Source organism: Cricetulus griseus, chromosome 8 (assembly GCF_003668045.3).
Source record: "Cricetulus griseus strain 17A/GY chromosome 8, alternate assembly CriGri-PICRH-1.0, whole genome shotgun sequence".
NCBI lineage: Eukaryota > Metazoa > Chordata > Mammalia > Rodentia > Cricetidae > Cricetulus > Cricetulus griseus.
In genome coordinates, this window is record NC_048601.1 from 83,171,886 (window position 1) to 83,192,257 (window position 20,372).

At 40.6% G+C, this 20,372-nt stretch overlaps 1 protein-coding gene and 1 pseudogene across 1 annotated transcript in view; both read left to right on the forward strand.

Moving 5' to 3' along the window:
• The first annotated feature begins 11,719 nt into the window (after positions 1 to 11,719).
• On the forward strand, positions 11,720 to 12,492 carry LOC107979961 (annotated as a pseudogene).
• Positions 12,493 to 15,679: 3,187 nt separating this feature from the next.
• Positions 15,680 to 20,372, forward strand: part of Fam13a (family with sequence similarity 13 member A) — a 92,363-nt gene continuing 87,670 nt past the window's right edge. Inside the window, exon 1 of the mRNA XM_027429742.2 lies at positions 15,680 to 16,083. Within this exon, the coding sequence (XP_027285543.1) occupies positions 16,055 to 16,083 (29 nt within the window). The 5' untranslated portion in view covers positions 15,680 to 16,054. The remainder of the gene's footprint in view (positions 16,084 to 20,372) is intronic.

The following is a 20,372-nucleotide window of genomic DNA, read 5'->3' on the forward strand; positions in this document are numbered from 1 at the left end:
TGGAAATAGAAAGAATGATATTGAGTGAAATAACCCAGAAATAGAAAGATAAATGCTCTGTCTTATTAAAGGCTCCTAACTCCAAATTTTCAGATGTGAATATTTCCTGAAGTAACTACAAAAACCAGGAACATAAAAGGGGAACATTGTCAGCATGTTAGGGCAGGAGAGTGATATTTGTGAGAAAAGGAGGGATAGCAAGGCACAATATGCTGACCAGGGAACAGGGGAGAAGGTGTTTCCTTAGGGAAATAAGTACAGAAGAGGGTAGTAGGAGAATAAGGGAAATAGCAGGATACAGTTGATCTTCTGGGAGGAAAGGGAAAGGGGTGGGGGCTCCCTTAAGAAGAACAAGGGAGTGAAATACAGGAGGAAGTAGGTAAAAAAATAGTATGGATGACTGAAAAAACCACGAGGCATCATGCTATTTACTATTTATCAAAAAAGCTATAGTGCACATAATTTGGTATATAAATGTGTGTGTATAGTTTTAGTGAACTTTTCTTATCTGAGCCAAAAATGCTTCCTCCAAGAGCCAAAGATCACCTAACAAAAATCCCAATATCCAACATGAAAATCCCTCTATGAAGATGCTGTCCATGGATGTCTAAAAGACTCTCAAATGTAAAGCCTATTGCTGTTTCCTTTGGTCACCCCTCCTTGTGGCTGGAGACGCCAGGCATTTCAGACACAGGTCCCAGAGGCTCCTGAGATGAATGCCCCATCCCTAAGGACTAACTTCCATGATACCAGAAGGTACCATGCAGTCTTCCAAAGGACAGAGGCAACCAAGAGTCCCACCCAGCTATGACACCTATGAATCACATCAATTACTAGCATGGCACAATAACCCTATGGGTGCAGTAATGGCACACATACCTTTGTGGTAACCAACAGTTCTCCAGGTAGATTGGAGACCTATTCAACAAGAGGTATACCATGCCTGGTACTGGAAACCACCCAACTACCTTCTGCACCACCACACTTTTCTAGCTTCCCTCTAGCATCAGCAGGCATCAGTGCTATCTCTCACTTGCAGTACTTTTTCTTCTTCTGAAGTCTCAAATTTGGAGCTCTTTCAGTGTTAAATTAAATTTAATTAAATTAGTGAATATTCAATATTTTAATGTTAGCATTTTCTCCCCATCCTTCGTGTCCAGCAGTACAGAATCATCAAATTAACTATAACAATTTATAATTTACTAAATAACGGTAGTTTTGTTTGATAATCAGGATAATGACATTATTGAAAACACAAATAATTCTGTTTCCATTTTTACATTGATATTAAAATATTGATATTTTATATTGATATTAGAACCAAAAACCAAATATATGCTGATCCTATTTTTAAATGAAAATAGCTACTTTAATTTGAAGAATAGTTTGTAAACTATTTTCCAAAAGGAAGCAAACATGTTTGATATTTTCTCAGAACTCTTTAATAGCTAATTACACAGAGGACATTAAATCTGCTGTGGCATCCATCACCTTGTAACCTTTGGAAAATCCCACTGCACATTCCTAGGCAAGTCAGAGTAAACTCAGCAGGTGGTGTCCTAGCACGACTGTGACAAACAGCTTTTACCCTAGGGGTTTCCTGGGCACTTGGATTGGAGTTTATGAACGGCTGCTCTCTAGCATAGCAGAAAGATACTACAGAAGATCAAAACCCACCAAAGAATGCATCATGAGTTATTTCACAATGTAGTACACATGGCATGTGCTCATCTTTTCAGAAATGGTAGCAAAATAACCTCAACTGACCACCACAAACTCTTCCAATTAGGTAGTTCAGTGGTGTTAAATGTAGTCACACTGTCCTATCTTTTGTAATTATACTTGGATTTGTTTTTAAGTTATCAGTCATAGAGTCTACTGGTAATACAAGTTGTGGGTATGTGTTTGACCTTTACCATCTTGTCTGTTTTTAAACATTTCTTCAGTGAACACATACTGTAAAATGTGTAAGATGAAAGGAAATTTTTTTATTTTAAATTGAATAAAACAAATGTTCCAAGGAGGGCATGACAGTTCTCATCCTCTAGTGTGAACATGCTAATGGACAGATGGAGTGCTTCTGAGGAACTCCATTTGGGCTTCAACTATGACTTAATCAAGACTTAATGAGGTTTAGTGCCTGAATGGGGAACCTGAATGGGCCCCATGAGAGAAGCTGGGGATGCTGGGTTTTATTGTTGATTTTACATGAGAGGTGTGAGTTGGGGAGTGTGCCAAGCCAGAAAGATGCCTGAGCAAAACATGGTGAAAGGCCATAGTGTGGTGGGCCTGCGTTATTGTGACGGAGATGGTACCCTGCTGAGATGATTCAGAATTTGGATTTTATTCACAGGTAGTGAAGAGAAATCAGAGATTTTGGTTAGTGTTAATGTTAAGAAGGTCAATTCTCTACAATCTGGACATACATGGAGAAAGAACAAACATCTGTAAAGCCAATTTGAAAACTAAATGCTTGAATGGGAAGGTAAATGGGGAGGAGATAGAAATCAAAAGGAAGAGAATGGATGCTCCACAGCAAAGGTAAAAGGAAGAAAAGGAATGGGGTCTGATTCACGCTTTCTTCTTGCGGAAGTATCCATTCATTCATACCCAGTTTGACCTCATTCCATACTGTGTATCTATTTCATAGTAAAGTACTTTGAAGTCCAAGAATCTAGGAGGTACTGGGTGTGTTAGCTGGATTGGTTATGTTTTTAAGTTGTCTTCATGAACTAGATGTTTGCAGAGTTACTTTTCAATGTAGTTTTTTTCTATTTGTTTTTATGTTTAAGGCATAAAAATCTATAAAAATCTGATGTTGTGATATATACTAAAATGTCTACTATGTTCTCTTTATTTTAATAATGAATTAACATTCATGCCTAGATGAATAGCCAGTGGCTTCGTTAGCTCTTTTTATTTATAAGCCCAGTTTCTTTTCTAATCATCTGAATTTTTTCTGCTTTACATATTTACTCACTAAAATTCAATGAAAAGGGGGAATTATTTCATTGTGAATTCTAAATGCTCTGTCCATAAATAGCACTAAAATGACACATACACAACTATTTTAATACACTGGATCCAATTTTCTGATGACTTAAAGGTATGTTTTAAAAATCAGATCATTTAAAACAAACTAGAAACTGGACATTAAAGGCTGGTACTATGATCTCTTTCATGTAAAGTACCATTGGTATCACAAGTAACTATTACTTCCTCTCATTTTCCTTTAAAATACATTTTTGCTTTTTCATGTATCTTGCTGTTTCAGAACAAAACACTGTGCTTTGTGTTAAAATTAATTATTTTATTAGGAAGCACGTTGGCCTTGCGATTTTATGCTTATGCACAACATCTCATGACTCAGAAACATGCAGGAGCTACCAGAGCCAGCCCTCCCGTTACCATATTGCTCTTAACAGAGCAGAAGCCATGCCCGGGCTTTTCCTCCTGGCAGAAATATCATTTAACGGGGTGAAGGTCCCTGGGAACTTGAAACAGTGGTCTCAAGTGTGGCAGCAGCTGCTGTGCGGGCCATAACTTACCCTGTGAGGACAGAGTCACCATCATCTGGACTCAGGGGACATGTAGAGTATCATGTCCAAGGAGTGCCGTTCTAAGAAAAACTGTGCTTGGAGCACTTATTTGTTGGCAATGCTCACTGACTGAGGTTCTGTCTGGCATAACTGTGGATTTTTCCCAGAAAGCGGGGGGGGGAACAATTATGTAATTTAATTTAATGCATGCATCCCTTGTGTTTGTTTCCTTGCTTTTTATTTAGTCTCTATATATATATATATATATATATATATATATATATATATATATATATATGCAAGGCAGGAGGGATATGGTGAAATAGGGGAACATTTGTACTGACACTAAGACTTAAAATTCTAGTCTGAGTTAAGGCCAACTTTAAACGGCCAACTGATATCTGAAGAAACAACTATAACTTGTCTGATTAAGGCCTAAATGTGATAAGTCTTATTATTAACTTCAAAAATGTAGGTAAATGGCTTTCAGAAAATTCCTGTGCAGAACTCTCAGGGACGCTAAAACACGGAGGCAAAAGGATTCTGGAGAAATGGTTCTCTCCATGCCTGGTCTAGAGAGCAGCTTGCCTTGGCAAGCCGTGTCTGCAGCTCACAACTGTGGTATACAGAGCATAGGCAGCATGGGCACAAAAGCGGGCCACTGATTTTCATGTCCTCTGTAGTACGCAGTAGTTGTGGGCACAGAGGAGGCCCACAACTGGGTGTCACATGCACTGTAGAACCCAGGAGACACAGGCACGGTGGCAGGCCTTTGGGTTTCAGATCCACTGCACCTTTTAGACTGTGTCCTGCGCTAGTATTTTCCATAGCCTGGCTAGCTGTTTTCTTTGAGTGTTCTTTCCTTTCCTTTGGGAATTTTGAACGGCTTAAAGGTAGTACATCTCTTGCTTATCAGGGAAAGAGATGGAGGACACCTTTGATATTCAGACATGGCTTCTTTATTCCCTTCCTGCTTCTCAAGATGCTGTCTGTGTCATTCATCTGTATGGGAGTGAAAGGTGGCTGCTTTGGTGACCTGGCTCACCGATTTCTTCACAGGTTGCCCTGCATCTGAGGGAGGAAGCTTCTTGAACATATCACTGTTTTCTTTGCTGCCTCTTGTTATTTTTATTCTCTTCTCTCTCACTCCTCAGTACTTTCTAGAACCTTCTGCCTTGCCGGTGCTACACCAGGCACTGCTTGTTTCTCCTTGGCTTTCTCTTTCATTCTCCTCCATGTGTTTGTTACTTTATGGAAAACTTTCATGTTTTGGAAGGCAGCAGTTCAGGGAGTGTCATCTTTTTGCCCTCATTTCAACAAGGCCTTTTTCTTTCTGTTGCAAGTCCTTCTGGGCACAGAGTCTACTGCATCTCTGAGGCTGGACCATCCAAATATTTCTTGGTCTAGCGCCTCAGCGTCCAGGGGTGGCTCACAAGCTGGAAAGGGGAGTATTTAAGATTTTCCTTTTCTGTCTCTTTATAGTATGTGCCTCAAATGCATTCAAAGGTGTGACATGAAGGGCCGATGTTTCACTTTCTCAAGGAACTTTGGCCCTGAAAAGACTCTCCTAGTCCATTGTTTCCAAGAAAATTATTCCCCAAGTTAACCTTCTCCTCAAACCAAGAATCTCCCTGCATATCCAAGATAAAATTTATTAAATCTGTGGGGACACCAAAGGAATAAGTAATTGTAAATTGTGTCACTGTGCCCACCCCTGACTCCATTCTGCATCCCTAGTTCAGAAGAACGTGTCTTCCCAAGTATTTGTAGCACACTTCTCAGGAAGTCACCTGCAATTGATCTGTCTCCCCAGTCCACTTCCCACAGCCTTGACTAATAGTCAAGGTTTCTGAACTCTTGAAGTCTGGCAGATACTTATTAATAACCTGACCTCGCTTCACCACACAGTGTGTTCACTCTCTGGCTCTTGCTCTTGTTCAAAGAAAACAGCTAGCCAGGCTATGGAAAATACTAGCGCAGGACACAGTCTAAAAGGTCTCTGTCTCTCTGTGTCTGTCTCTCTGTCTCTCTTTAAGCTTTTGTGCACTCCCACTGGCACTCTCATTCTTTCTGTGTAGCTACACTACTTTACCCACAATGATTTGTTGGCAGTCCTTAGTCCTTCTGTTTTGAACCCCTCTTTCTTTCTTTCTTTCTTTCCTTCTTTCTTTTGGGGGGGTGGGGTTTTGAGATGGGGTTTCTCTGTGTAGCTTTGGAGCCTATCCTGATACTCTCTTGTAGACCAGGCTGCCTCAAACTCACAGAAATCCGCCTGCCTCTGCCTCCCCAGTGCTGAGATTAAAGGCATGTGCCACCACTCCTGGCTTGAACCCCTTCTTCTACAATAGCAGTGATGAGACTAGCTAGTCAGGTGCTGCATGGAGTGGGGGGCAGCATCCCTGGATACCCAGGTCTCTAAAGCAGACCTCTGCAGCAGCTATCTTCTCCTCTTCTCATTGGCATCTCCCTTGGGACTTTAGAATCTAAACAAATTAACCCTGTGAGCCATCTGAAAGCCCAGCAGGCCTCCTTGAATGCATTTTAATACTTCAAGAAATACACTAGTTTATTTATATAAAACAAGTCACAGGCCACCCGACACTTCTATACAGTAATGTTTAAAAGGGTAATAACATTTTTAAAAATGAAAATAAGTACAAATGCCATCAGTTAATGCTTACTTCTTTTGCAGATGACCCAAGTTTTATTCACAGCACCCATATTAGGAAGCTCATAACTCTAGCTTCATTAAGAATCCTACACTTTTGTCTTCCAAGGTCACCTGTACTTACATGCATACACCCACACTTTAGCACAAATATGTGCACATAAATGTGTGTACACACACGCACACACACTCAGCACAATGTTAACTCACAGTAGCAGAAGAGGTCATCTGTGGTCCTGTGAATACCTTTATATTGGGCCAGTCACTCTACGACTGTATGACTTTTATTTGATATATTATCTATACAATCATCTACATATAAATTTCTTTTTTCTTTCTTCATTTTCATTTAAATTAGAAACAAGATTATTTTACATGTCTATCCCAGTTCCCTCTGCCTCCCCTACTCCCCAGCTGGCCCCCAACTAGCACCCTACCTATCCCATACCCTTTCTGCTCTCCAGGAAAGGTGAGGCCTTCCATAGGGGATCTTCAGAGTCTGTCATATCCTTTGGGATAGAGCCTCGGTCAACCCCCTTGTATCTAGGCCCAGGGAGTATCCCTGTACTACATATAAATTTCAAAACAGAAGTGAAGATTCATTATTTCCTATTAGTTGTTTGATAGTGTGTAGGTAGATAGTTGGATGAGTGGACGGAGAGGTGTGTGTGGGTAAGTTTAGTGCTTGACTGTTTTTGAAATGCTGCATAATGGTGGGAAGCTTTCTGATACCACCATTCTAGCTCCTTTTTCCTTCCATCTTTTCTTGATGTTTTGTTAATAATGGCGATGGTGATGATGATGATGATGATGATGGTGGTGGTGGTGATGATGATGATGATGATACTGCCCTGTGATCAGCTCCCCCTAGTGTCCCAATACAAACTGAGAACCAGTGTCATAAGGGCCTTGGGCAGCAAGACCACTCACCCCACCCACCGATTCTAAATTACCTAAGTTACATGTACCTCAAAATCTCAGCTTTGGCCTGTATTTTAATCTCCTGTCCAATTTGTTCATTTGTAAACATTATGTGGAGGGCATTGTTTTTTAATCCATTGTTCAAAGATGAATTTTAAAATGTGTGTGAGGAACAACTCTCCCTGAGGAAAATCTTCTTTGCCAAACTGCCAATAAGATAACTTATAGTAATATATCACTACATCATAGAAACTGTATCAGTCTGATTTTAAAATGATACATGAAAACAAACTAATGTAGCCAAGAAATGTTCCTGGCTCCTTGGTTGTTTTTAATTGATGTCGAAATTAAAACAAATGTAGTCACATCATTGTTGGAATAATTGTTGATCTTGATAGCACAAGGACAAACACAGATATTACCAAATACTTGGAATCTGCTGAAAAACTTTGAAAAAAAAAGGAAATTTGCCAGCCACATAAAGTGTAGAGGAGAAACCAGGCAGTTTAGAGGAAGTTGGGTGGTGAGGGTGCTTGAGAATGTTCAAAGGTTTCACACAGCAATTTACTATTCATCTCTGTCACTGCGCTAGAACATGAAGGTCACTAACTGTATCTCTTCTCCATTACTGATTGTCCTAAGGTTTTTTTTAGCTTATGTTAAGTGATCATTATACTGAAAATGCTCAGATGCAGATATTAGCACTGCCTGATAACTTAAATCTAACTAAAGGAATTGTGCTTTAGACTATCTTGAAGACTTGGTTACCCACCAATCACTCAGCACTTACTGAGAAAATGCTCCAGAAAAGATAGAGATCTTGTCACTCCTTCTGAAACAAAGATTATATGTAGAGCCAAAGATTTACAAAACTGTGGGGAAAGTGCAGATATCATTGCAATGGGCTAAATGAGTTCAGAGGTTCAAGAGACTTCTTCCTACTGAGCTATGCATGAAGTATGAGTAGACGTTTTCTAAGAGGGAATGGAACTGAAAGATCCTCCCAGAGGAGAGAGTGAAATGGAAGGGTGGCCCCAGCTAAAGGCACATCACCAAGAAGTGTTTAGGTAGGAAAGTGCAGAGCAAATTTGAAAATAGTGACCCAGGTTTAACTGAAGCATTTTCTAAGGAGGTATAGAGAGCTGAACTGAAAGAAAACTGATCAGCTGAGACCTCTAAATGCCAAAGTAAAAGCACTGGGCTTTAAGTAAGAGGTTGTTGTGAGCTGTCTTCAGCAGCAGCAGGAGTAAGCTGTTTAGTCTAATGAGGGAATGTAGGCATTGGAGATCCAGTGAATAGAGGAAGAAAGAAGGTGGTGGTATTGGGACCAAAGGCACAAACAGCCTAATGAAGTCGAGCTCTCTGGGGTTTGTTTATGTGGAGGAGTTAAGATGGTTGTGGCTTTAGTATGACTCAGAATAGTAACACTGATAAGGAGCAAAAGGAGGAGAAACTGAAGCTCAGGCAGTGGGGAAGGGGGCTTGAATGTTTGCACTTCTCCTCTGCCCCACAGCAGTCTGTGCGCTTTACATGTGTGACTCCACTGATTCCTCAAGCAACCGCACATCTCCAAGACAATCTCCCAAAACTTGTAGAAGCTACAGGGCTAGCAAAGAGACCAGAATCCAATCCCTAGGAGCAGAATTCCAGGACCCAGTTTGTTGAATGTACTGAATTATGTTGGGCTTAGAGGCAAAGATAAAAGAGAAGGAAAAACAAATGAAATGAGTAGCCAGTGGTTATCAGGGAATTTTGAGAAATCCCAGGAAATACTATACAGAAACACAAGAAGATCATGTCTATGGGAAGAAGGGGATGAAAATGCAGTGCCAGGGGCTTGGTGGCCTAGGAGATTGCTTATTCCAGTTGGAAATGACAGGTTTAGAATATAGTAGACACCCGACTTCTTCCAGGAGAAAGTGCTAAAACCCAATACCCACATGAAAGAGATAAAAGAGATGCCAAGTGCCTCTCCTATCCCCCCATTGCCTTTCTCTCTTTATTTGTCTCTGCCTCCAGAGGGCTATGATGCACTAGTGGCCTTCTCTGGGGCAAGCTGTGCTAAGACAGCAACAGGGCATAAATGGAGCCAAGACCAATGGCATTTGTTCCTGCTTGATGATCTTAAGTTTCTCAATTAGAAAGAGGTTAGTGTGTGACAAAACATGAAGATTGTGTCACAGGGAAAGAGCCACAGCACAGCATAGTCTCTAGTCTAACTAGTTGCCAGCAGTCTATGAGTCTCTTTTGCATTATTTAGCAGTCTGGCACTAGTCTGCTAGCAAGCAGAGTTGTAAGGGTGAAAGGGTAGAAGATATCAGTGAACTCACTTTAAAAAGCAGAAAGTACTTTTAAAATCTGCTTTGCATGCCCTTGGGGTGCAGGCTGGAACAGTGGAAGCTGATCAGAGAGCTAGATAAAAAGGCGGAGGACCCCAGGCAGAGGGGCCCAAGTGGACAGGCCTTGAGGAGGAGTTGCATCCTTCAAGAATTTAAGGGGGAACAGCAGGCTGAATGGTGCCCCTGCCACCTCCCTGTGGAGCCCTGAGCAGAGGGAGTTAGATGTTAGAAATACAATCAAGGAAAGTAGTTAAACATATTTGGTAGAGAAGGAAGGAAAGGCAATGCATAAGTACTGATCATCACGAGTAATGCCTTCAAAATAATTCAAAAAGGAAGTTATCGTACACAAATAGTGAAACTTGGAAGAGCTTGTAATCACTAAGTACAGATTCAAGTAGCTATTAAGAAAACAACTACTAATCTTTATGTGATACCAGTGCTGAATAAATGGTGTTAGGAAGACAGTTCACAGTGAAAGCAGACTGTAAAAATACGAAATAAGAAAAGGTAGTCTCCTTAGCCTTTGAGAATTAAGGGAGTCGAGAGTGACTTTTATTGGGTCCCAACAGAAACCCTTATTAGATTTCAAGGTGGGACTAGAAGGAGAGAAAATGGTTTTCTAGCCATGGGCTGTACACTAATCTAGTTAAAATGGGGGAATGGATGTCTATAATCTAAAGCTATAACTACAAGATAACCATGTGGCTCTATGTGTGTGATTTCTTCTCTGTCTTTTGTTATTTTCAGAGATTATTTCCTTTGTGACAAGTTTATTTTGATAATGTATCAAAACTCTTGCTAAAAAGTATTTTTTTCTAAATGGACAGGTAATCCTAATTCATCATATGCCTTAGAGTTTCTATTGCTGAGATTAAACACCATAAGGAAAAGGCAAGTTGGGGAGGAAAGCTTTTTATTTGGCTTAGACTTCCACATTGTATCCAACATCAAAGGAAGTCAAGATAAGAATTCAAACAGGGCAGGAACCTGGAGTCCGGAGATGATGCAAAGCCCTGGAGGAGTACTGCTTACCTGCTTGTTCATCATGCCTTTCTTATAGAACCCAGGACCACAAGACCAGGAATATACCCACCCACAAGAGGCTGGGCCCTATCGCATCCAATTACTAACTCAGAAATGCCTTGCTGCTGGATCTTATGGCAGCATTTTTTCCACTGAGATTCCTTCCTTACAGATAAGTCCAGCGTGTGTCAAGTGGACATAAAACTAGCACATTATATAATCCTGTATATTAAGCTTGAATTCGGCTTTGTTTAATTAAGGAGATTTTCATAGCACTATCTTCCCAGCGTAGCAACTGCCATCTTTGTGAGTTCAGCAGTGCTTTTTTTGCAAAAATCCAAAACATCAAAACTTGCTGATTGTAAGTGTTCTCTCACAGAACAGGGTCATTGTACTCTCACCTAAGTACCCAACCACTCCTCCCAGCTAGCATGCAATTGTGCCTTCATTGCACATGGCTTAGTGGTCTTGGGGAGGACTCTGAATATATAGACAAAAGAGGCTAAGGGAAAGAGACTCCAGCTAGGCAATCATGGGAGAGCCACCATGAGTATCAGTTGAAGACTTTGCAGTGTGGCTGGCATTGGGTCTCACCTGTAAGTAACTCCCTGCCTGTGCTCTGTGACTAAACCTTACACATTCACTGGTGCCCTGGGCTAAGCTTTGATAAAAATCAGAACTCTGGTTTGTCATTGGAGCCTTTTAAGGAAAGAAAGACATTGCTTAATTCCCACAAATTCTCTGGTGAATTTGTTGGTGTTACAATTTCTCGTGGTATTTTTTAAAGAATTTATTTATTTATTGTGTATACTACATTCTGCTTCCTATATAACTGCACACCAGAAAAGGGCACCAGATCTCATAACGGATGGTTGTGAGCCACCATGTGGTTGCTGGGAATCGAACTCAGGACCTCTGGAAGAGCAGTCAGTGCTCTTAACCTCTGAGCCATCTCTCCAGCCCGACTCATGGTATTTTTAAAAAAATAAGATACTAGGATATAAAAATAGTGTGTAAAGATTAGAACGACTAGATTTTTTTTTAACAAAATGGGAGAAATGGCTAGAAAGCTTATGTAAGTTACAAGGGTCTGAATAAGTCATTTAGGATATGTAAACAGGACAGCCATTGCAGTAAGGTGAGCTCTGTAGAGACAACTCTGGAGCAAGCGAGAGCCGGATGGGCATTGTGCCTCGCGGAAGAAAATCAACTGAATGTGGGGCAAAGGCGATCCTAAGAAGCCGAGAGGCAAAATGTCCTCATATGCGTTCTTCGTGCAAACTTGCCAGGAGGAACACAAGAAGAAGCACCCGGATGCTTCTGTCAACTTCTCAGAGTTCTCCAAGAAGTGCTCAGAAAGGTGGAAGGCCATGTCTGCTAAAGAAAAGGGGAAATTTGAAGATGTGGCAAAGGCTGACAAAGCTCGTTATGAAAGAGAAATGAAAAACTACATCCCCCAACCCGCCCCACTAAAGGGGAGACCAAAATGAAGTTCAAGGACACCAAGGCACCGAAGAGGCCTCCTTCAGCATTCTTCTTGTTCTGTTCTGAGTATTGCCCAAAAATCAAAGAACACCCTTGTTTGTCCATTGGTGGGAGAGATGTGGAACAAAACTGCTACAGATGACAAGCAGCCCTATGAAAAGAAGGCTGCCAAGCTGAAGCTAAAGTACGAAAAGGATATTGCTGCTTACACAGCTAAAGGAAAACCTGACGCAGCAACAAAGGGGGTGGTCAAAGCAGAAAAGAGCAAGAAAAAGAAGGAAGAGGAAGATGATGAGGAGGATGAAGAGGAACAAAGATGAAGAAGATGATGATAATGAAAAAATTGGTCCTAGTGCTGTTTTGTTTTGTTTTGTCTATAAAGCATTTAGCCTCCCTGTGCACAACTCACTCCTTTTAAAGAAAAAAAATGAAATGTAAGGCTGAGTAAGATTTGTTTTTAAACTGTACAGTGTCTTTTTTTGTATAGTTAACACACTACCGACTGCGTCTCTAGATAGCCCTGTCCTGGTGGTATTTTCAATAGCCACTAACTTTGCCTGGTACAGTCTGGGGGTTTTAAATTGGCATGGAAATTTAAAGCAGGTTCTTGTTGGTGCACAGCTCAAATTAGTCATATATGGGAACAGTAGTTTTTTGTTTTGTTTTGTTTTTCATCTTCAGTTGTCTCTGACACAGTTTATACGAAGATAGTTGTTCTGTTAACTGAATACCACTTGGTAATTGCAAAAAAAAAAGAAAGAAGAAAGAAAGAAAGAAAGAAAGAAAGAAAGAAAGAAAGAAAGAAAATTGCAGCTGTTTTGTTGGCATTCTAATGTTTCTAGGGAAATGCAATTTTTTATTAAAAAAAAAGATGAGACAGATAGGATACTGATTTAAGGTATATCTAATCAAGGGTTATTTAAACATGCTTGATTCCTGCTCATGCTTTATATAAATACTGCACAGCAATGAAAAATAGTAGACAGGTGTAACCAACCCCAGTGTTCAATGCCCATACATGGAGTCCTACACTGATATAGTCAAAGGGATTAATATTTGCCCCCTTCACCCTCCAAGGTCATCTTAATCCCAGTGGGGCATCTATCAAAAGATTATGACAAGCCACCATTTTTCTTGTTCAGGGAGGCCACAGAGACACCACTGAGTGCATTCTTATGATGTTCAGTCTACAAAGAGTAGGATCAACAAAGAGAAAATATTCCCTTTACACTGCCAAGTGAAACAATGGTCAAGTAAGGCCTTTGACTGATGACCCCTAGATAGCTAACCAGCAAAAGAAAGACCAGAAGAGCCAGAGATTCCTCCCAAGCCCAAGTAACCCCTGACCAGATATTCAACTGGCCTTGGCTTTAAAAGGAAAATGATTAGTTTGGGTCACCTACCTGGTCTTCAACACCAAGCAGGAAAGTATAACCAGGATTAAGATGAGAAGTATGTTTCTTTAACAGTTCAAGAGATTGCAGTCCTCAGACATAGTCCTTACCAATATAAGATATTATTTAGACAACTGTTTCTCACTAATAAATTTCTTCTTGATTTAAAAAAAAGAAAAGAAAATATTGCCCAGAATAGGAAATGACCTTGTCTCAGTTAAACATTAAAGTGCCTACCTGAAACTGAGAAATATGGGACTATCCTCTTAAATGACAAGGACAAATATAAAAGTAAGGTTCTTACCAAGTATAAAACACTCTTTCTAGAAGAGTACTTCTCACAATCATGGTATGCCCTTCCACACCCTAACAAGTCATGTTTCATGATTAAAAGAGTCGTGGTGATTTGGATGAGAATATTCCCATAGGCTCATATAATTGAATGCTTGGTTCCCAGTTGGTGGAACTGTTTGAGAAAGATTGGGAGGTGTGGCCTTGTTGAAGGAGGTGTGTTACTGGGAGTAGTTTTTGATATTTTAAAAAGCCCACACTAGAACCAGTCTCTCTCACTCTCTCTCTTCCCTACCCTCTCTCTCCCTCTCTTTCCCTCCCCTCTAACTTGCAGATAAGATGTAAGCTCTTAGCTACTGTTCCATGCCTGCTCTCATGCTCCCTACCATGACAGTCATGGACTAAATTCTGAAAGAGTAAGCAAGTCCCCAATTAAATACTTTCTTTTATAAATTGCCTTGGACATTGTATCTCTTAACAGAAATAGAAAAATAACTAAGAGAATTCAAAAAGATGATGGTATTGATAATGAAGTTGGTTCTGGGAATAGACATAATTTAAAAGCAAAAATAATTGCAAAATGTAGTACCAAAACCAGGTTGTAGTGATGATTTTAATTTTGTGAGTAGTCTGTCTGTAAAAAAATATACAAAAGACTATCGGAGCCTCTCTAAGCTGGCACAGTTTTCAAATGTCATTAACTGGGTCTCTGTTATTCCTACTACTAAAAGTAATGATCATGGCTGGGTTACCATTCTTTAAACTTCCACAATGTGAAATAAATTATACATAGTGTGTTTTTGGTATTTTCTTTCGTTGTATGAAGCCTATTGTCTTAGGGTTTCTTTCACTGTGAAGAGACATCATGACCATAGAAACTCTTATAAAAGAAACATTTAATTGGTGCTAGCTTATAGTTTCAGAGGTTCAGTCCATTATTGTCATGGCAGGAAGCAAAGCAGCACACAGGCAGACATGGTACTGGAGAGGTAGCTGAGAGTTCTACATTACAGGAAGTGAACCGAGTCTCACACTGGGCATAGCTTGAGCATATGAGACCTCAAAGTCTGCCTCCACAGTGACACACTTCTTCCAACAAGGCCATAACTACTCCAACTTGGAGATACCCTCTAATAGTGCCAAACATTTAAACACATGCGTCTGTGGGGGCCATACCTATTCAAACCACCACACCTAGAAATAACACACTAGTGCTCCTGAAGAAATAAGAGGAGCTGAGAGATGACTTCAGTGAAGAACACTTGCTGCTATTGTGGAAGAGCCAGGTTTTGTTCCCAGCACCCACATGGCCACTAACAGGCAACTGTAATTACAGTTCCAGAGGATCCCATGCCCCCTTCTGGCCTCCTCAGACGAGAGTCACACATGTGGTGCACATATGTATATGCAGAAAAACATATATACAAATTTTAAAGAATTCTAAAAGATAATAATTAACAAACGTTTTGAAGACCTTATGGAAAAACTGGCTTTGGATTAGCTGTAAAAATAGAATAATAGAATAAGGAACAAGTCTTTCCAAAGTAAGGTTGATATTTTGGATAGAAAAATAATTTGGAAATAGCTACATTCAGTTCATATGAATGAAATGGACGAACAACAAACTCAAGGACCATGTAAGTAGACGTTTTGATCTCTTGAGAACCTGAGCCCTCTTAGGGCTCTGTGTCCTCCTCCCCTTGAGTGACGTCACCAGAAACTGCTCACAGCCCAGTGTAAACAAGCATCTGGGGAAGAAAATGTGGGTAGGGCAAGGGTCGGGGTATGCCTTCCTTCCGGAAAACCCTTAGGCCTTCTCTGGTTAGTGTTTGGGTATTTATTTTATTTTAGAAAAACAAGTTGAAGTTCAACTCTTCCCTTGGGTCACGAAAATGCTTAGTTTAGGACGTTGTCTGTCCTTGACAATGCATTTCCTTGCTGCCCTTCTTGCACATTGAACCATGCAGGACTGAGCTCCGCTGCAGTTATTGGTTGCTCTTCACAGACTGACAGGCTTGTCTGAAACCGCTCAGAGGAAAAGTTTCAGGTTACTGGGGCTTGCCAAGCCCACTGAGGAGCGAGCGGAGCAAAGCGGGGTGGGGACAGGAGGAGGAGCAGGAGGAGCAGGAGCGGGAGGAGCAGCAGGAGGAGGAGCAGCCTTTCACACTCCGCTGCTCCTCCTCTGATTGGCTCCGGGTTTCAGCTGCTTCGCTGGAACAAAAGGTCAAAGTGGACTGCAGTGTAAATGTGGAGGCAGCCGATAAATATCCTTGCCTGCAGCTGGAGGTGGAGAGGCAGCGTCAGCTGCAGCAGGTTGTGGGCTCCGCGGGTCCTGCACACCGGGCTTGGCTGGAAGACATTGGGGGATCCTGTGCAGATTCGCACACCAGGATGGCTTGTGAAATCATGCCGCTGCGAAGGTAGTGTTCGCTGCTTATGCTGTTTGGTATTTTCTGAGCAGTGTACCACAGTTCTCGGCCAGTGCTCGGCATCATTAGTAACATCACGGTGCTTTTTCCTTAGACCAGACAGAAACATTTAAATTTAACGCTCTGCTCTTTCACTCACACTTTTGTCCAGTTAATTATGATTATTGAGTTCACTTATATCCATCTTTTAATGGAAATGTATTTAAGATAATACCTCTGCAACTCGAAGCAAAGCAGGTTTGCTTTAGAATGGAATGGGCTTCTGGGCTCTCCAGGCTATGAGATCACTTCAGTGGGCTCAATAGCTGTATTTCATTATCTGTTCTCTAGGCAATGGCTTTCTCTCTTCAAGAAAATTATCATCATGGGAATAAAGGTTGAGGGCAGTGCCTCTCCTCGAATAATTCTAGGTAGATTTATTTTACCCAAATATCGCTGAAAACAAAACAAAACAAAACAAAAAAACAAAAACAAAAACAAAAAAAACTGCTGTGTAAGAGTGATTGAGTACAGGGTTCAGACCCTGCTGTTGGGGACGGTGATTAGGGGTCTCTGAGTCCGGTGGAAGTAAAGAGCCATAACTGTAAACAGCCCTGCCTGTTAGGTAGCACACTGCTGGTGAAGTAGATAGGAGTGCTGTGTCCTGGAGTGTTAGTGGAAGTTACCACAATGATGTCTGAGCCCTGTCCCCACGGAAAGTCTGAGTTGCTCAAGGTCACACAGTTCATGGTTTAAAAACTTATTTTGCTAATCAGATGGTCACGTTTTAATTGCAATTACTTTATGTACAGCGACATTCGACTATGAAGTTTCATTTACAATTTTCTATGTAAAAATGGTATTTTCAAAAATCAAATAAGGACAATTTATTGAAAAGAAAACCTAGACAATTGAATTTTTCTTTAAAAAAAAATCATGCTATTGATATTTTGTTTGTGCTTTAACACCAGAAATACAATGAATTTTTTTTGTTGTTGTTTTTTTATGGTAAGAAAGTTCCTACAGACTGACTGTGGTGAAAACTAATATGGTCGTTTTCTTTTGCTGTCCTGATATGCCCACTGCAATAGGACCTTGATGTGGTGTTCAGAGTTCCTTTCCAGAGAAGTAATACTTTAATATAGAAGGAAGTGCTGTATACAGGAGTCTATGCTTCTAGAGTAATTTAGTGCCAACGGCCACATGCTTGAAATTTCGAAGAGGACAAAACTAGTGTACACTTTTTGGAGGTTTAATGATGTCCAATTTCACAGTGGGGAACTTCTGTCCTTTTGATGATGTCAGTCATGAAGAGTTCTACACAGGTTGTGTTTTAGACAACCCTGTTGTAACTGCTTGCCGATAGAATACCTGCTATGAAGACCAAGAAGAGCAATGTGCTTTCCTGAAAACCATTTTACATTGTTGATCACTGTAGTGAACCTGGGGCTACCTAAATTTGCATTCAAGAATGCTGAGTCATGACTTTTGTCCTCCAGTCGCTGCACACCAGCCCCCTGTGCAGTCCAAGTCCAAGTTCAGGGGCTTGCTTGGTCTGATTGATTCCCTGGCAATCTTCACTTCCAGTTTATGACCGCTTTTGATTATAAACTTCCTGAAGGAAATGACCAGGTGTATGATGGAGCTTTCTGCACAAAGGTCCCTTGTGGCCGTAAGCATTTAGGCTTACCTTTGTGCTCCTGCAGTGTTTCTTCAGCCCAACATGCTTGGCTGTTATACTCCATGTTTGTTATGGAAATGATAACCACTGCTGAGGATCCCATCCTGTAGAATCCTGCCGTGTTTCAGAGTACCAAAGTGCTAGAAACTGACGAGATAAATAGCTTAAAGTTTAGCTTTAAATAACAAGTATAGAAATTCATGCTGAATATTTGCATTGAAAATACTGGTGCAAATTCTAGTTAATGATTATAGCTTGTCGAAAGCTATTGACAGCTGGTCCATGTAGTAATCTGACACTATAGTGCCCAACATTGCCACATAGCATATTTAATATCATGGCCTTATGAGAGGTATTCTTTTCCGTTTTGCCTGTTCAAACAAAACTTACAACATTGTTTAATGTTTTCTCTCTGATCAAACTCTACTGCCCTGCCACTTATCATGAGGTAATTAAGACACCAGTTCTGCTGTCCCACAGCAGTAAGGATGCAGAAACATCACCAGACAATTGCAATGCCTTGTGGTAAATTCTGTAATACACAGCATGATTAGGGTAATAACAGATGCACCCAGATGGATATGCTTTACCCTGTGTTTTATTCGACCTCATCTACGTGTCTGATGTTATTAGAGGGTACACATGTACTGTAATGTCTACCTAACTTATAATTTTCACAGATGACTTTTTAGCCTTTCTTCACATACTGTGCAAAGGTGTAGAAGATATTTTGTTACAGCTAATCTCCCATGAGATGAGAATGCACATACAGATAAAAAGTCAGAATGATTTAAAATGCCTTGGTCCTCTTTCCAGTCTTGTGTTGTCTGTGAACTTTCCACATAGGCCTGACTCTTGGAAACTCATGGGCTTCAGTGCAAGCTTTGAAGAGGCTATGTGTTGAAGTTCTGTTCCTTTGTAAAGTGAATGTTTCTAAGAGTTCATTTCAAATGACTTAAATTAAAAATGGAGTCTTATTAGCTAGTATAAAATAATCAGTCTTGTATTCTTTCTTTTTAGAGATTTTATTTGTATTTTAATCATGTCAGTGAGGAGGTGCGCATGAGCCTTTAGAGGTCAGAAAAGGTCATCATATCCCCTGGAGCTGGAGTTACAGGTGATTATGAGCTGATAACTGAACTCCACTCCTCTGCGACCTCTCCCCTAGTTATGTGTGAAAATTCTAAAATATTTACATTTTGTCATAAGACAGTAGGCTTTATAGCCTTTCTCTATCTGAAAAGAGTCCCTGAAATAAATAATATAAAGGGAGAAATGAAAGTGAAGAAGTGTGTTAAGAACTGAAAAGAAAGTAAGACTTTTACCTGTGGTGACTGGATTTTATGAGCTCCCAGGTCAGCTGATCGCTCAACTCCGTGTGTGATTCGCATTCTGTTGGTGTTGCTTTCCCTGCACCATGTGACTTTGTAAGTGAGGATCTCTACAGAGATATTTCTGCAGATAGGCCTACTGTAGCAGACCAGGATGCACAGGCTTTATCTTAGATCTGGACAAAACTCAGTGGGAGCAGTGCTTTGATTTGCTACGTTCACTTTCCATACCCACTAACTCACTTTATCTCCACAAAGGATAATGTAGAAAACAAAGCTATGAAGGCTAGTGATTCATTTTTAAATGTACTGGCACCGGCATGCTCAGGAAAAGATCCAGTTCGTGTCTGTGTTCATTTACTAAGTGAGAAGCAGAGGTTGATAACATCTATGTAAACTTCTTTTTGATCATTTCATCCAGAAAATTATAATAGCTGATATGTATTCTTGAATATTAATTATGTGATGGTAACACATAGTAACTCCAAATTCAGTGGACTATAAAAAAAAAGACTTAAAGCAACATGATTAATTAGCATGTACCGCTGGGTTAATAGCTAAAATTTCAATGAAACTTCCTATCAGAGGAATTTATCTGGCCTCTACATGTTTCTCTTAAAAATATCCTTCAGCAAACACATCAACATTGACAATGGGATGACATCTGCAATCACTGGTGAAAACCTGGGTCACGTGGCCACTCCTAAGCTGCTGTGTGATGTTAGAGAGCCCTCTGCTGCTTGTGGAGGTGATGTCTCATTGGCGGGCTCGTATACTCTCGGCCCCCTGCCTGCCAGCACCATATAAGAAGTTAAAAGCTACCCCACTTCAGACCTATGTGGGTTGTATTTCTGAATTTATTCTTTATTGTCAACGTGCCCTTTATTTGATAGTGACAAACCTAACAGGAAACGAGGCCTATGTGGATTCTATTTTCATTGTGTGGTGCCTCCCTTACCTGTAGAGTAGAAATGTTTGCCAATTACTCATGTAAAGAAGGTAATTTGGCCAGGCATAGTGGTGCATACCTTTAGTCCTAGCACTTGGGAGGTAGAGGCAGGATGATCTCTATGAATTCGAGGCTAACCTGGTCTACATAGTGAGCTCCAGGGGCAGCCCGAGATAATAGTGAGAACTTTTGACCTTTTCTCTAACATACAAAAGAAAAAAATGGTAATCTGAACTAAAGCAAGGGTACCTTGTTTCAAGGAGCACTGAAAAAGTGGAGGCGTCCGGCATTTAGTGCTTGACGTTGTGCAAGTACAAGGACCTGAGTTAGACTCCCTCAT